The sequence below is a fragment of the Lonchura striata genome, chromosome 2 (assembly GCF_050655825.1).
Source record: "Lonchura striata isolate lonStrDom1 chromosome 2, ASM5065582v1, whole genome shotgun sequence".
Classification (NCBI taxonomy): Eukaryota; Metazoa; Chordata; class Aves; order Passeriformes; family Estrildidae; genus Lonchura; species Lonchura striata.
The window spans coordinates 66777799-66793127 of record NC_140704.1 but is presented as its reverse complement, the minus strand read 5'-3'; the positions used below and the strand labels follow the sequence as shown (position 1 = coordinate 66793127).

The following is a 15329-nucleotide window of genomic DNA, read 5'->3' as shown; positions in this document are numbered from 1 at the left end:
TAATGTTTTACTGAACTCTTAAGTTGGAGTCTGGAACTCTTCAGTCACAGCTTTTGTACATTCCTCTCTTAGGCTTAACATGCCACTCAGTGGCTGAAGTGGCCACCCTGCCTTCAGTTTTGCACAATGGCTTGGTTGACAGTAGAAATGTTTTCAGAGCTTGGTTATTGCTCTTGTCTCCAGGTGTAGTAACTTAATCAGTGTTCATATGCTGCAATATTTTCATTGGACAAGTTGTGATTTTCTGTGTATGACTGTATTGTGCATGCATTTCAGTTTTCATTTCAAATGATGATTCAGGACTAGATCCTGTGTTTAAGAGTTGCAGAGTGAAGTTTTGCCATTCATTACATATCCAGAATGAGGTCACTAACTTTTTAGATAACTACTTTTAAATCTTTATTTTTGAAATGAAGGGAAAAAAAGTTCCCTTGGCTAGAACACTTGTTTTTAGAGCCCTTGCTTAATCATATATTTTTTGAATACTGGCAGGGGTGGTGATCCTACTACTTACATGGACAGCCTCTTCCAATACTTTACAGCCCTTTCCATTATTTTTTTCCCCTAACATCCAGTCTAAACCTCCTGTCACCATCTTGAAGCCATTTTCTTGTCCTACCACTTCCTACCTGGGATGAGACCAACCTCCCCCAACTCCCCCACCCCCTTTCAGGCAGTTGTAGAGAATAAGATCACCCCTAAGCCTCCTTAACTCCAGGCTAAACACCCCCAGTTCCCTCAGCTGCTCCTGGCAGGACTCCTGGTCTGTTCTTTCAAAGACTTAAGCACTGAGGTCAGGCATGGCAATCAGCCTGATGAAAACTAAAGCTATTAGATCCAACTTAAAAGTCCATTCTAGGGTAAATTTTGCCTATTCGCAACAAGAACTTTTATTCTCTTTACTGTAGCAGTGACCTAAAAACTAGGATTCAAAAGGGGGAGGATGAGGGAGGAAGGGAAAAGCAACACTGTTGGCTAAAACTTTATTACTAACAATTCAGGTATAAGGGAAGGTATCTCTTACCCTATAGAAAAATACCACCCTTACCACAGCAGGTAAAGAAAACAATTACAATGCAAGAACACAGAGCCTGTCCATGGAAATATGTATACATTGTGCTGTTGGCCCGCTTTTAGTTTGTCTCTTATGCAAGCTGCATCCCACATGTGGCTTGTTTCTGCTTGAAGGACAAGTACTTGGCAGGTGCTTCAGGGCTAAGGGGGAGAAGGTGGAAAGCTGTGGCATTTTTCACATGTAGACAGCTGGAAATGCATAATTGCAAATAATCCTTTCATGGCTGCAGTGGCATGGTCTGACTGCCTGAATAGCAGTGAGAGTGTGTGTATGTAGTTTGAAAGTCAAGTTGCTGAGCATTTTCCGTTTCTAGGAACAGTGACTGGGGCCCTACACCTGAAAAGAGCAGTTGGCCTTTGCCCTCTTGTTATGTCCAGTTTATGCCTGGAAGGCATCTCACCTCATACCAGCAGCACCTGCAGGAGCGGGGAGCAGTACTGGGATCTGAAGTGTCAGCCAAGGCCCAGCAGCGCCTCTGAAAGACATTTACACCATCTGACGGCGATGCAGGTCTCTGCCCTTCTAGCTGAGGGAAGAATTCATGTCTGAGTCAGAGACAGACTGCTGTGACTTGGTACAAATCCAGCTGTGGGCCCCCACATGAACAAGCATTTCCTCTGATTTTACTAGAATAGGGTCTGTTCTCCAAGAAGTTCCCGTAACTGCTACAGAAGTGCCTCCCCCCCATTACTCATTTCCAGTCTTCAGTTAGAAAAGTGGTGAATGTTTGAAAACATTAGGTTGGGTTTCTTTAATAGCACTACAAAAAATTAACTGCAGCCAGCTGACACATTGATAAAACTGCTCCAAACTTCAGCCTACAATAAAACTCTTCTTTCCTAAGAGGAGACTTCTAAATTTAAGATCCTCTAAAATCTATGCAAAAAAGCACAGGTTGAAGAAAGCATGAGACATTGCTGAGGCTCAGGGAACGACCTCATACAGTTACAGTTGGGGATGCCTTTACAGAGTTAAAATTGCCAGGTAATATTTCGCAGTTTTTATTGATGGCATTTATCCCATGGTTTAACATGTTAATTATACTGTAATAAACATGGCTTTAATATTAAACTTTTCCTTATTATCCAAAGTCACCACAGTCCATTTCAGTAAATATAAAAATATATACTTAATACTTTGTACAATACTGGTTTTTGGTCCAAACAAAAATGGATCAGAAAAGCCAATAAACTTACTTTAAGAATTCCCAATTTTAAAGATTTTCTAAATGGATTTAGGCAACTTTGAATAATGGGATTTACATAAAATCTGAGACAATACTAAACAAAAATGGCTGTAACACACAAAATTAAAATTTCAATTTCACAGATTTGTTATGCCAAAAAAGTACATAGAGAAACAAAACCGTATTTACACATTTCGTAATAAAATAACAAGGCGAGACAGGTGATAAAGGGCTGTAAGAATGAAAATATAGAAATAGCATATAATTATTAAATGAAGAACTACAGATCTAACAAGTCCTTAGCATGGATCATCCTTTAATCAGTCTTCCCCTATCAGAAAATTTTAGTGCACAATACACCCAAACTCACTCACTTCACACATACACCAGCACAAACTCAGCATAGAAATCATTCGTTATCAACATTCTCTACTCTATACAGCATCCCTCGCTGATATAATTACAATTTCGAGGCGTCAGTAAACGCGGATGAGCGCACGTAGTGGTGCGGATGAAGAGGTATCGACAAGCCATTCACTGTGCAGGCTCTACTCGGGGCTACAGCCAGACCATGCTGAGTCAGTGGAAGAAGTAACTTGAGACTTTTGCTTGAGAAACAGCCTTGTTGCCAACTTTACTTGCTACCAAAAAAATGTAACGGGTAGAGGGGAGGGAAGGACAGGAAAGCTAAGTTTTATATTCCTTTAGGCAGATCTGACTTCCGACAAGCCAGTATGAGGTACAATCCCAGTAACTGAACGATTCAGGGTAGTAGCTGAACATTTCAGGATAATAGCTGAACAATTCAGGATAGTAGCTGCTTCCAATGTTTTTGATGCTTTACCGATCGGGCGTTTACTTTCTACGTCTAATTGCAGTCTTTATCTTCCGACCAGGAACTGAAGATCCAGAGGCAGAGAAAACATTTTTCCCATTAGTCCTATTAAAAGAAATTAGTAGTTCAGAGTTTAGGACAGTGTAGCTGAAAATTCAGTAGCAGCACTGAGTAGATATTCCAGAACAACTGTTTCATAGTCTTGTCTCACTAGTTACCAGCTGGCAACAAGCAGCAAATGACGAACAGGAGGAAGAGAGTTCCAGAAACCAATTAAATCTCTCTTATTCAGAAGGTAAGCAGCAGCATAATGGCTGGATACAGGTTCTACCTTTCAAGAATAAGACAATCTCACATGTGTTGATGTGTGACATTCCTGACAGCTAGGCTCCTTTACAGATAGTGGTGCTTAGTTAGCCAGCGAGGCTAATAAAAGGAAGGATGCCAAATTTAGTTTCAAACTCCAAGGTTCATCTGATCACCTCATGATTTAACAGCAGTAGAGGCTGAACACTGTCCACTGATATTACCCGAAGCTCAAGGGAAATTCTGATATGGTCTCTTACCCCACTGTAAATGTTGGAGGCTGGTTGAACGAAAATCCCGAAGTGCCAGGAGCGGCTGATGCAGGAGGATTTGCACCAAAAGTGAATACTCCTGGGTTATTTGGAAAGCTGAAATTAGTAGTATTGCTTCCAAACTGGAATACAGAACCTGGGAAGATGGAGTGGAAGCAGAAAGAAGAAAGCTGAAATTTAAGTTCATCCTCTCCAGCAAAATCCTCATGTTCTTCCCCATTATCTTTAAAGATTATTCTCTTTACAGGTTGCTCAAGATTATAAAGTTGGGGGGGGGGAGGGGGAGGGTGTGCATCAGAAATGTCAGATTACTACAGGAACGGTTTATTGAACTCACAGACCATGTAGACTTTCAAGACCAAGTCCAACTCATGCCCTAACACCTCAACTAAACCATGGCACCCAGTGCCACATCCCGGGATGGTGACTCCACCGCCTCCCTGGGCAGGCCATTCCAGTACTTTATCACTCTTTCCATAAAAAACTTCTTCCTAATATCCAACCTATATTTCCCCTGATGCAGACTGAGACTGTGACCTCTCGTTCTGTCTCATTGCTGCCTGGAGAAAGAGACCAACCCCACCTGACTACAGCCGCCTTTCAGGGAGTTGTAGAGAGTGAGAAGGTCTGAGACCTCTGAGTCTCCTTTTCTCCAGGCTAAACACCCCCAGTTCCCTCAGTCGTTCCCCACAGGGTTTGTGCTCCAAGCCCCTCACCAGCCTCGTTGCCTCCTCTGGACACGCTCAAGCATCTCAACGTCCTTCCCAAACTGAGGGGCCAGAACTGGACACAGCACTCAAGGTGTGGCCTCACCAGTGCCAGGCAGGGGAAGAATGACCTCCCTGCTCTGCTGGCCACACCATTCCTGACACAGGCCAGGATGCCACTGTTCTTCTTGGCCACCATGGCACATTGCTGGCTCACATTCAGCTGGCTGTCGACCAGCGCCCCCAGGTCCCTTTCTGCCTGGGCACTGTCCAGTCACACTGTCCCCAGCCACAGGGGGTTATTGTGGCCAAAATACAGGGCTTGGCACTTGGACTTATTAAACTTCATCCCACTGGACTCTGCCATCCATGCATTCACATACATTGATGAATTTTTAAAGTAATACTGCTGGCACACTGATAATTAGTTGTTTGCTAGCTTCCGTGCCACCATGGAATTTATACCTGTGCATACTGAAGTTTATTAATCAAGTCTTAAACTGTAAATTTATATTCAGGTAAACTGTCCTGTGTTCATGCAATGGATCTGGGGACTTCCTTTCCTTTAATGTGCCAGCAGTACTTTGTCTGAAAAAACCCCAAACACTTAAATCATCAGAGTAAACTATTAAATAATACAGAAAATCCAGAGAGAACTTTACCTTTAAAAGGCTGTCTCATTAATGAAAGATCAACTGAATTATGTGTTGTACACTAATCTGCTTGTACTAATCTACTGATTAATACAAAAATGTCTGCTACTTTTAATGGAGGCTGTTTTATAAAACTTCTGAGAGGAAAAAGGAGGCTTCTCCCTTTCAGGATTTGATGTGATATCAAATAGACATTCTGGCACTGTTTTTGTTTTTTATTTATTACTTTCTTAAGTTACAAGGTTCATTCTCTGCCCCTTTCCCATGGCATTTTATACTTCATTAGTATAAAATTAGTATTAAGATCTTTATCTTAATACAGTCTTATCCCATAAATGCTTAAAAAAACCACCAAACAATTCTGACTGTATTTTATACACTAAAATGACTGATTCAATTTTCAAATAAAAAAGTAAAAATTTTGCACTTTGTCAACTCTTTTGTTTTACACAATCTTACCAGTGATTACTTCATGACTTTCACCAGTTCCTTTCAATCATTAGGTTTCTAAAGAAAAAATAAAGCTCAAAATTTAATTGTAGAATTGCAACCTCCATGTCTGCTAACTCTCTTGTGGAGAAGGCTTACTGTGAAGCTGGATACCTGTGGCACATTGTGTAGTCACAGTCAGGCCTGGGACATAATGACAACCCTATACCTATTATTTTTATGGAGGGCAATTTCTGTATTTAAATACACGCACAAGGCTGAAGTTGTCTTTCTCAATATAATTCATGGCGCACTTCATGAAAAACAAAGTAAAATATACATCTTTAAATGGAAGAGGATGGTCGGCACTCACCAGCACTGGGGGTACCAGAGCCAAAAGCTGGCTGATGGGCTGCCTGCTGTCCAAACACAGAGGGCTGAGTGCTGCTTGTCACCGAGCCGAATGCAGAAGGAGCAGGGTGGGAGCCAGCAGAAAACAACGTTGTCGACAGCGATCCAAAACTTGGAGCGCTTTGCTGGCCGGAGCCTGGGCTTGGGCCAAATGCTGGTAACTGACTGGTGCCAAAGGCTGAGCCAGCAGCAGGCGCTGGGGGCCCAGAGCCAAACAGAAATGAAGACGATGACCCTTGGGGGACAAAGAGGGATGTCAGTATGGGCCCCTTCCCTCCCACCCTCAAGAATGAATCCAGAAAAAGCCTCAGGACTGGTAGCTGAATACTCATCTTAATTTCAAACTAACTGTGTGAGTATATAAAATAGACACTACCTCAGCCACAACAGGAATTGCATCTTTTCTGTTAAGCAACATGAGAAACACTGTGTTTATGAGAGAGAGTCAGACAAAATTAAATCTCAAACACACTGGTTGCCTCTTCATGTTGTCAAGATCGATTCCTACAAACAGTGTGCTTTAATCTGCGTTTACTAAAAGCTGTTTCCACCACACGCATGGAATATTAATTCAAACTGGATTTTTCAGACATGCAAAATAAAGCTCCTGATTTATTAGGACTAGGAGAACATGTATCTTTTCTTTTCAGCAACTCCACCCCTCTCCATTTAAGTGTTTACCATTATCAACTTCTGGAGGCCAAATCAACCTTGCAGTAATCTCAAAATCTTGGTTTAGCAGAGTAATTCTCTACCTATCAACAACAAAGAACCAGCCCAATGGTTGAGCTGCATGGCCAGCAGAAATAATGAAACGCACCTGAACAGTGACTCTGAAAGTACACGGCAGATCTGCTACGCCAAAGGAGCACTTTAAACAGCATTACTAATGCTCATGCAACAGAAAATACCCTCTAATTGCTCCATAACTTGGAATGGCTGACTTTTGTTCCAAGATGAGATACATGGTCAAACTTAGGTTTCTGAATTTGTGAACATGTGTGAAATATGGTGTCACTTACTAAAACAGTTACACCAAAAGTTAGTGATTTGTAAGCAGTTCAAACTAATCTGTTGGTTGTTGTAATTTAGGACTGCTTTCTGTTTCTGATCAAAAAAAAAAAGTGTGCAAATTACACTTTTGTGATTGACAAAGTTAAGCCACCAGGATCAAACTAGACTAAGTCCCTTACAGATTCAATCTTATTTCCAGCATCCTGCATGGCTCATAGGAATACAGATAATTTGGTGTATTTAGTCTTGAATCATGCATTTGTTCATGCAATTCAGGGAGTAACAAACAAAACATGAAGAAACTCTGTATTTCTTACTGCTGTCTTCTCTAATTTCCTAGAAAATCAACATGCATTGGCTATGCTCCTTAGTAGAAACCATCCCTTACGCAGCACTAATTGCATATTGAGGTACTCCATTTATAGATACTTGTGAGGGAAGGACTTGGCAAAGTTTGACATTATTTTCAGAATTTAGAGTTTTAGGTATAGGAGCGCAAAAGCAGGAAAGTTGTAATTCCTTCTAACTGTAAACACTGGACTAACAGTGACTGAAGAAAGAAATTATCATTCTCAAGGTGAAAAGCTCTTGTACAATTCTTGTACAATTTTGGCATTAGTCCACTACTAATGGCAAAAATAAGAAAATGAGAAGAGTGGCTATTTAAAACATACCTGTTGAATTTGATGTAGTTGTGGCTCCAAAAGTAAATCCTGAATTTGCTGCATTGGTACTGCTCTCTCCTGAACGAAAGAGAAATGGAGTAAGAGTCGAGCCAGTGCTAGAAGATGTGGTTGCTGGTTTGTTCTCTTGAGAGAAGCCAAATGACTGAGATGTTGCAGATTCTGCAGGATTGCCAAAAACAGAGCTGGTCACAGTGTTGCTGGGTTGTCCAAACACAAAGGGAGTGGGAACTGGCTGAGGGTTTGAGGAAGAGAGGCTGCTGCCAAACACACTGCTGCTGTTGGCTGAAGTGGTGGGTACCACTGTGTTGGAGGAACTAGAGCTCAAGAAGCTGAAGGATGCTCCTTGATCTGAAAGGAAGAAACACAGTTACTGCTAAATCAGATAAATGGAGTTTAACAACCAAGAACTTTTCACACAGCAACCAGCACTGAAAAACGTCTAATCCTCCACTGCAAACTTTCAACAATTGCAAAACTGTGCAATATCTATGAAGTGATTTTTGCACCTTTATAGCAGCAGAGAAACTGCAGCACAGCTGCAAGTAGATGGAAAGAAGATATTCCTTCTCTTCGTCCCTTTCACTATAAAAAACAACACTAGTATGAGGCCTCTATACTGTACCATATTAGAGATTTTATCACCAACTGAGATGCTACTATTGAGACAGTACAACTTCTGTGCTTACACAAGCAGTAATACAGGTTCTTTAAGGTGTGGCAATTTTTTTTTGGTCTAAACATAGTATTAAAACTCACTGAAATCTACAAAAAAATTGCCACGTATTGCCTATACATCAACCACTAGAACTAAAGATAGGCTGCAGGTAGTGTATAAATCCTGTAGATGCTGTCTAGTACAGCCTCAGAGGTATTATTTGACAGACACGAGCAGAGAAGTGAAGGCAAAAGATGTTCTGTTTACCGCAGGTACTGGTTGGTGCTCCAAAGGCAAAAGGTGCCTTTGCCTGCTCACTTTCCTTTTCTGATGGTTTACCAAAACTAAAATTGAATACAGGTTTTGCTGTGCTCTCCTCTTTGGTATGCTCAGCTGTCCCAGATGAAAAGATAGGCTGTGCCTTTATCTCTTCACTGTCAGCTTTCTTTCCAAATGCTAAAGGACCAGCAGAAGTGACAGGGTCCTGCTTCTCTTCTGCCCTTCCCAAAACAAACTGTGAGGCAGGTGCAGACTCCACACTACCAAAAGAGAAACCTCCCTTTGTTGAAACAGTTTCATCCTTTTTCTCATCTGACTTCTTAAATGGCAAAGCAGGTGATGCTGCATCCTTTTCTGCCACAGTTCCAAAAGTGAAGCCACCGATTCCAGTTTTATTCTCATTAGTAGCTATGGAAGAAATAGAACTTGTAGCAAAACCAAATCCTCCCAAAACTGGTTCCTCTTTCTTTTCCTGCTGTCCCAGACTCGTCGTTCCAAACTGAAATGTTGAAGGAGCCTGACTGCTTGTAGATGGAAGTCCGAAGGTAAAACTGTTACTTTTACTTTCTTTTTTGCTATCTTCTGATTTAGAGTCTGAGGAAGAAACTCCAAATTTGAAGTTCCCTGAACCAGTAGGAAACTTAAACCCTCCAGTCACAGTGTTAGATGATGCAGACTCGGATGCGATGCCGAACTTAAAGCTACTTTGTTCTCCAAATTTAACATCTCCTGTGCTACCTAATGTTTGCGAAGATTCAGAGGATGATGACGGGACACCAAATGTAAATGATGGCATTGCAGCATTTGTAGACACAGTAGCAGTACCAAAACCTGCAGAAATAAGCAACAATGTCAGGTTTGCAATACATGATGCAATACATGCAGGCTTTAGCTACATGGCTGGGATTCTAGCCTTGAGCTTTTCCCAGAGTTAAAACTGTTCAACAAAACACCCCCTCACACACACAGACAAGTAAGGAAACTCCACACTTCCTCTCTACACGTATCTTTTCCCAATGGTGCTCTTCTGTGCAGCACCTGCCTTGGAAAGGCACACTGCTGAGCTCTCTGAAAGACAGTGGTTTTAGTCTAAACACCAAATGAACAACACACATAAGGGCTTGAAACAAACTACTATGTCACTGACACAAGCTTTTTCTCTGAAAAAACCAATCCTTTTCTGGAGAATGGATGTGGAAACATACATACACAATCTTATTTAAGCAAAACTCCTAAACAACAAATGGACAGTTTTGCCACACTCAAAGGAAAAAATCACTGTACTTTAAAAAAAAAAAAAAAAAAAAAAAAAAAAAAAAAAAAAAGGAAAAATGTTGTAGAATACACATCCTTGTTCTTCTTAGTAAGTATTACCTTTGAGCTCTGCTTTGGTGCCTGGCTTCATATTTTCACAGGCTATGCATTTTGTGGCTTCTGCTTTGTTTTGGACTAAGCAGACCTCACATTCCCAACTTCCTTCAGGCATCTTGAATTTGTCTAAATCCAGAAAACCTCCAGAAGAAGCAGAAAATGCAGAAACACTGCTACTGGTCACAGGCACTGAACTCCCTGAGAAAGAAACAAGACAGTTAATCATCCTGCTAAAATCATACATGAAGCTTTTAAGAAATGCTCGCTAAATTGCAAAGCACACAAGTGTAACAGTAAAAAAACAACAAGCTACAAGTTGAGTAGCTTGAGTCAAACACAGTCTGAGAATGTAAACAATTGAAACACCTGGCTTCTTTATAATCTATATATGAATTCAAGAACAAATTGAACCAGTGACATTTAAACAGGAACTGCAGTTCATAAAACACAGCAACACAGCCGATTTCAGATGTAAATTAGAGGTGCTGTATTGAACTAGAACTACCAAAAGAATTCCTGGTGACATGACACGAGCTACTGGTAGTCAAAGTTAGCATCACTCAAGTTAATGATCATTGTCAAGTGATGCAAGGGTGAGAATTTACTAGAACGATTCATCAGCAAGTCACAAGGACAGGATATATTCAAACTATATAGTAACCAAAGAAAAAAAGGAGCTGAAAGCTTCCAAACCCACAACTCTTGTGTTCACCACACTAGCTACACTGCCTTCAACAGCAGCAAAAACCTACTGCTGCTGAGGTGTGAAATCCAACATTTGCTCTCTGACATTTCTCCCCTGTAAAGGAAAAAATGGCCCTTGATGCTGCACCCCAAGAGCAAACTTCTGCTCCACAAGCGTCAAGAGTGAAGCAGACATCCCAAAGGCACAAAAGCATCACATAACTGTAGTCTTCATCTACAATGAACCACTGAGGGTGGCATTCAAGAGAAAGACACAAGATAATTTCTCAAATTCAAAGCAGTAACGTTTCCTAGACAGTAATGGGTCTTCTTTTCCATAGCACATCCAGCAAATTCATGTTCTCCCATTTTACTTGCTTCACTCGTCCCCTTGACAAACATAATGTAACTTTGAAATTCTGAACATACGGTTCTGTTTTAGCACAAGACAACTAGCTAAAGACTACACTGACTTGGAATCTGGCTTCACACCTCTGCTCAATTCCACACAAATGCTAACTGAAGACATTTTAAGCCGTGTTGTCCAAATACTCCTTCTACCTGTAATTTGAAAGAGGAAAACAAAACCCAAACAAATCCAGTAGTTTTTAGCTCCTTGCAAGGAGGTAATTTCCCCCCAACGAAAATGAGTAAATTGGTTTTAAGTTAATCAAGGCATCCATTTTAGTCATCTTTCCTCACTATCTGTAAAGCAGGGTATATTTGCTTCAGTTCAGCTCTGCACTAACACATTTCACAATCAGTTCAACTCATGTGACAGGCTGGAATCTGGGCTGAGACCTCTGAAGTGCTTGCAACCATTCCTGCAGAGAGCCACTAGTCCATCCTATTTGGCATACAGCATGCTGCTCAAAATATTTTTTATAGGCAGCATATTTTATTCTCTAAAAAATGCACATAGACCGAGACTGAAACAACAGAGAACAAACCTGGTTTCTCAGACTGACAAGCTACACATTTGCTGTCTTCTGCCTTATTTTGTAGAAGGCACACTGAACAGTTCCAAGAGCCTTTTGGCTGTTTAAATTTGTCTCCAAACCCCAGAGTGACTGCTGTGCCAGTGCTGCTGGAGGTGGATGTCACTGTCACCGAGTTGTCCGTGACCATTGGCATTGTGAGAGCAGGCATCACTCCAGTTCCAGGCTTTGGTGTCTCACATGCTATACACTTCGTAGCTTCAGGTTTGTTCTGGACCAGACAGGTATCACAATCCCATGTGTTGGGTGCTGGTTTAAATTTGTCTTCAAAGCCCAGCGTCCCTGCTGTAGGGACTGTTGCCTTGGAGGAGACACATGGACTCACACTGATCGTTTGCTTCGTACCCTCAACAGTGGACACTTTAGCAGCTTCACATGTTACACATTTGCCATCTGTGGTTTTGTTCTGCAGACACGGGTCATGTGTGTCAGACTGCCAAAACGAGGATGCTTGTTTAGAGGCGTCTTTACCTGCAGAAAAACTACTTATTGCAGGCCTTGTATAGACCACTGTGCTCGTAACAGGCTGTGCAGATGAACAGGAGGGTGATTTCCCAGACATAAAGCCTAGTTTAAAAAAAAAGAAAAAGGAGAGGTCTGACTGATGAAGCTGTACTGTGGCTACATGGAAGTTATTTTTAATAGTAGACAGCACAAATCTAAACCTAGTGTCAACGGTTACAACTATACATTCCAACTAACTGCAAGAGGAAGTCCATGGAAATCTTATTTAAAGGGATGAAATTTCATATGCTGAGCTGGGACACAAGAGAACACTTATTTAAAGCTTGATTTAACTCTTCACTTCCAAGAAAGTTTTAAATACAAATCTCGGATGTATCTGCCACTACACTGGTAGATACAAGTATAAACAAACAGTACTGAAAGCTGATGATCTGTCACCAACTGGAAATAATCCAATTCCATTTTAAGACACCATGCCCAATCAAATCAAATTTCTAAAGCTATTTCTGCCACAGTAGATGACTCACATTTACTTAGTAGCTATACAGCAGTAGGTACTTGGAGCAGCAATCTACACAGTTTTCCCCCACAAATACTGAGTAATAATTAAGCAATAAAAATTAAGACAAACACACACTTTCTTTTTTCCTATAAATTTTGTTCAAAATGCACTGGGCAGAGGCCAACTCTTTATTTAAAGGTGCAAACTTTTCAGAGAACACCAATATGGAAACTAATGAAAATGCTATAGCAATATATCTTAAATATCAGCACAGTTTAACTGTAAAACTAAAACAGAGTTTCTCTTTTTACTGTTATATTATTGTTGCTTAGGGATTGTTTTTTTCATATTAGAAGTGGAATCTTCGAACAGTGTGGATTTAGAACCTGATTTTGTTAAACTGATTAAGAAAACTAATACCACTTCACCCACAGGTCTTTCCCTAAACAAAACACACAGTGTATTTTCTCTCACTTAGCTCTTTCCAATATAAAAATAGGCACTGCCCTTAAAGTGTACACAGATTTCATAATAAGAAGTCCTGCTGTATTTCAAAGCTTATGGGAAAAATCAAGTTCAATTAAGTCCTTTTTCCTAAAACAAAAAGCATCATCTACACACACTTTACTCATATACACTTTTTACTCAGAAGTTGAAAACAATCAACAATGACTTGAAAACCATTTTTTTTGAAGTGAGACAGCCCACTGCAACTTAACTTTACATCTGAACCCACAGTAACTGTCAACATTTAAGGTCAGAAGATATGCAACTTCTGAAACACCTTTAGGAATTAAATTATCTTTACCATTCTTTATTTCTGGAGATGGTGAAGGTGCAAGAGAAATGTTTGTAATGCATTTTACAAACATTTCCTTTCCAATTACATACAATTTATTTATTTAAACAAAACAACGATTCTTTGACTAATTCCTTTTATACTTGAGTTTAAATTAACATCTAAAGGAGAAGCAATGCATCCGGTTTGGAGCTGCACTTTTCCCATCAGCAATGAAAGCCCTTATAACAGAAGGGGGCATGAAGCATAAGAGATGTAGCATTTAAGTCTGTATTTATTGCTTACACTGCCTTAACTGTGACAAATTGTCTGGGGTTTTTTTTTGGTTGCTGTTGTGCTGGGTTTTTTTAAAAATCAATGCAGCTATATGCAAGTATTCTCTGCAAAATATTTTTTAAAAGAGTTCATTATCTCACCGGGGCTTTTTAGAATGTCCAACACACTTCCTTGCTTTAAGAACTTAGCAGGTTTGCAGAACCCATCATATTCTTCTTCTTCCTTCTTATTGCTGGTGCTGTTTACAGTGGCACTACCTTTAAAAATAAAACAAAACCCACCTTTTACAAAGTAATCCACTTAGAATACATTAATGTTTGCTAGAAACAAGAATTTCCATGTTTCGTTCTTCTTAAATAAGAATCTTCAGAATTTAAACTTATTTACAAGAGTTTATAGTTATAATCTGATTAAAAGCATACTTGTCACTGAAAACACACTTTGTCTGGAATTTATAACAAGCTTAGGAATAACAGATTAACTATTTAACATATAAAAAAAAAAGAGAATTAGCACTCTATGTTTGAAATGCTAAAATTTTTGTTACCTGGACTAAGGATGGATGTCACTGGTGTATCAGTGGATCCAGAAAGCTCTGATGACTTTACGACAGGAACACTAAATGTAAACTTAATTTGCTATTAAAAAAAAAAAAAAAGGTTTTTTTTTAGATTCTAAGGAATTTTAATTAAGTTTCACACACAAATAGTAATCTGAAATCCAGTCTTTAAACTTTTGGTGGGTGCTAGGTAAAAAGCCGCAAACCAGAAATCTATATATTTGTTTGCCCCCTTACCAGGGCCAATTCTGCTTTACTGTTCCACAGTATTCTACTAAAGCCTTGAGAAAACGTTGGGATTTATTTTACTTACAGACAAGGGAGGTAGCACTTCCACCTCAGTAGATTTCACAATTGGAGATGAAAATACAAATGTAGGACTGCCAACATTACTCGCTGGTTGTACCTGTATTTCCAAAATAATTAAAGTTTGTATCTAAGAGAAAAACATCCCAGTGAAACAACAGCAGCTACCTGAATTCACTATCTAACAGATATTCTGTAGTGAAGATGGGAAATCTGATGTTTGGTATTTTTGATCCACAGCTAAGAGTGGTCAGAAAAGAGAAAGCTTGCAAGTCAGTGTATAAGAGTGTATAAGATAGAAGAAGCCGTATCAAAATATGTCATCCTCCCCATCCCCCAATCTGAATAAACCCTGCAGGTTATAAACTCAGGTTGGTTAGTTTCATGAGCACCACAGAAAAAGTTAACATTCAGCAAGGAGGATGTATACTCACCCTGAAAAAGTATTCACAATATACAGCAAAGATTTACCTTGTTCATCACTGCTTTTGAAACAATGCTGGGTGATGAGGAGACAGCACTACTGGTAGGGAAACTGAAGCTGAACGTCGGCAGCGATGCAGTACTGATGGGCAGGGGTACTTCAGGTAGCACTTCTTGCTCCATCTCCTAGGTACAGATTTTAATTTTTGTTAGTTTAATTTTTTCTTTAAAGAAGCTGCAAAATCTTTCACTGTCTTTAGAAAAGTTTTAGATTTGCGATAGTACATCTATCATCTGCCTAGTAAGCGTACTGAAAGTAAGCTCAAAATTGTTACCTGAGCAGAAGAGAGAGGGGTGCAGGTAAGATTTATTTTTTGTTTTGTCCTTTAGTTAATAAAGATATAGAAGGACATAACCATTCTAGGATTCTATTATTCC

At 39.9% G+C, this 15329-nt stretch overlaps 1 protein-coding gene across 1 annotated transcript in view; it reads right to left on the bottom strand.

Moving 5' to 3' along the window:
* Positions 1-969: 969 nt before the first annotated feature.
* The window catches only part of NUP153 (nucleoporin 153), a 39336-nt gene continuing 24976 nt past the window's right edge, over positions 970-15329 (bottom strand). Inside the window, exons 12-22 of the mRNA XM_021552945.4 lie at positions 14940-15077; positions 14476-14568; positions 14151-14241; positions 13744-13860; positions 11514-12128; positions 9883-10077; positions 8497-9339; positions 7563-7922; positions 5837-6109; positions 3663-3810; positions 970-3201 (exon numbers count right to left, since the gene is read on the bottom strand). Coding sequence (XP_021408620.3) covers positions 3117-3201; positions 3663-3810; positions 5837-6109; positions 7563-7922; positions 8497-9339; positions 9883-10077; positions 11514-12128; positions 13744-13860; positions 14151-14241; positions 14476-14568; positions 14940-15077 — 2958 coding nt within the window. The 3' untranslated portion in view covers positions 970-3116. The remainder of the gene's footprint in view (positions 3202-3662; positions 3811-5836; positions 6110-7562; positions 7923-8496; positions 9340-9882; positions 10078-11513; positions 12129-13743; positions 13861-14150; positions 14242-14475; positions 14569-14939; positions 15078-15329) is intronic.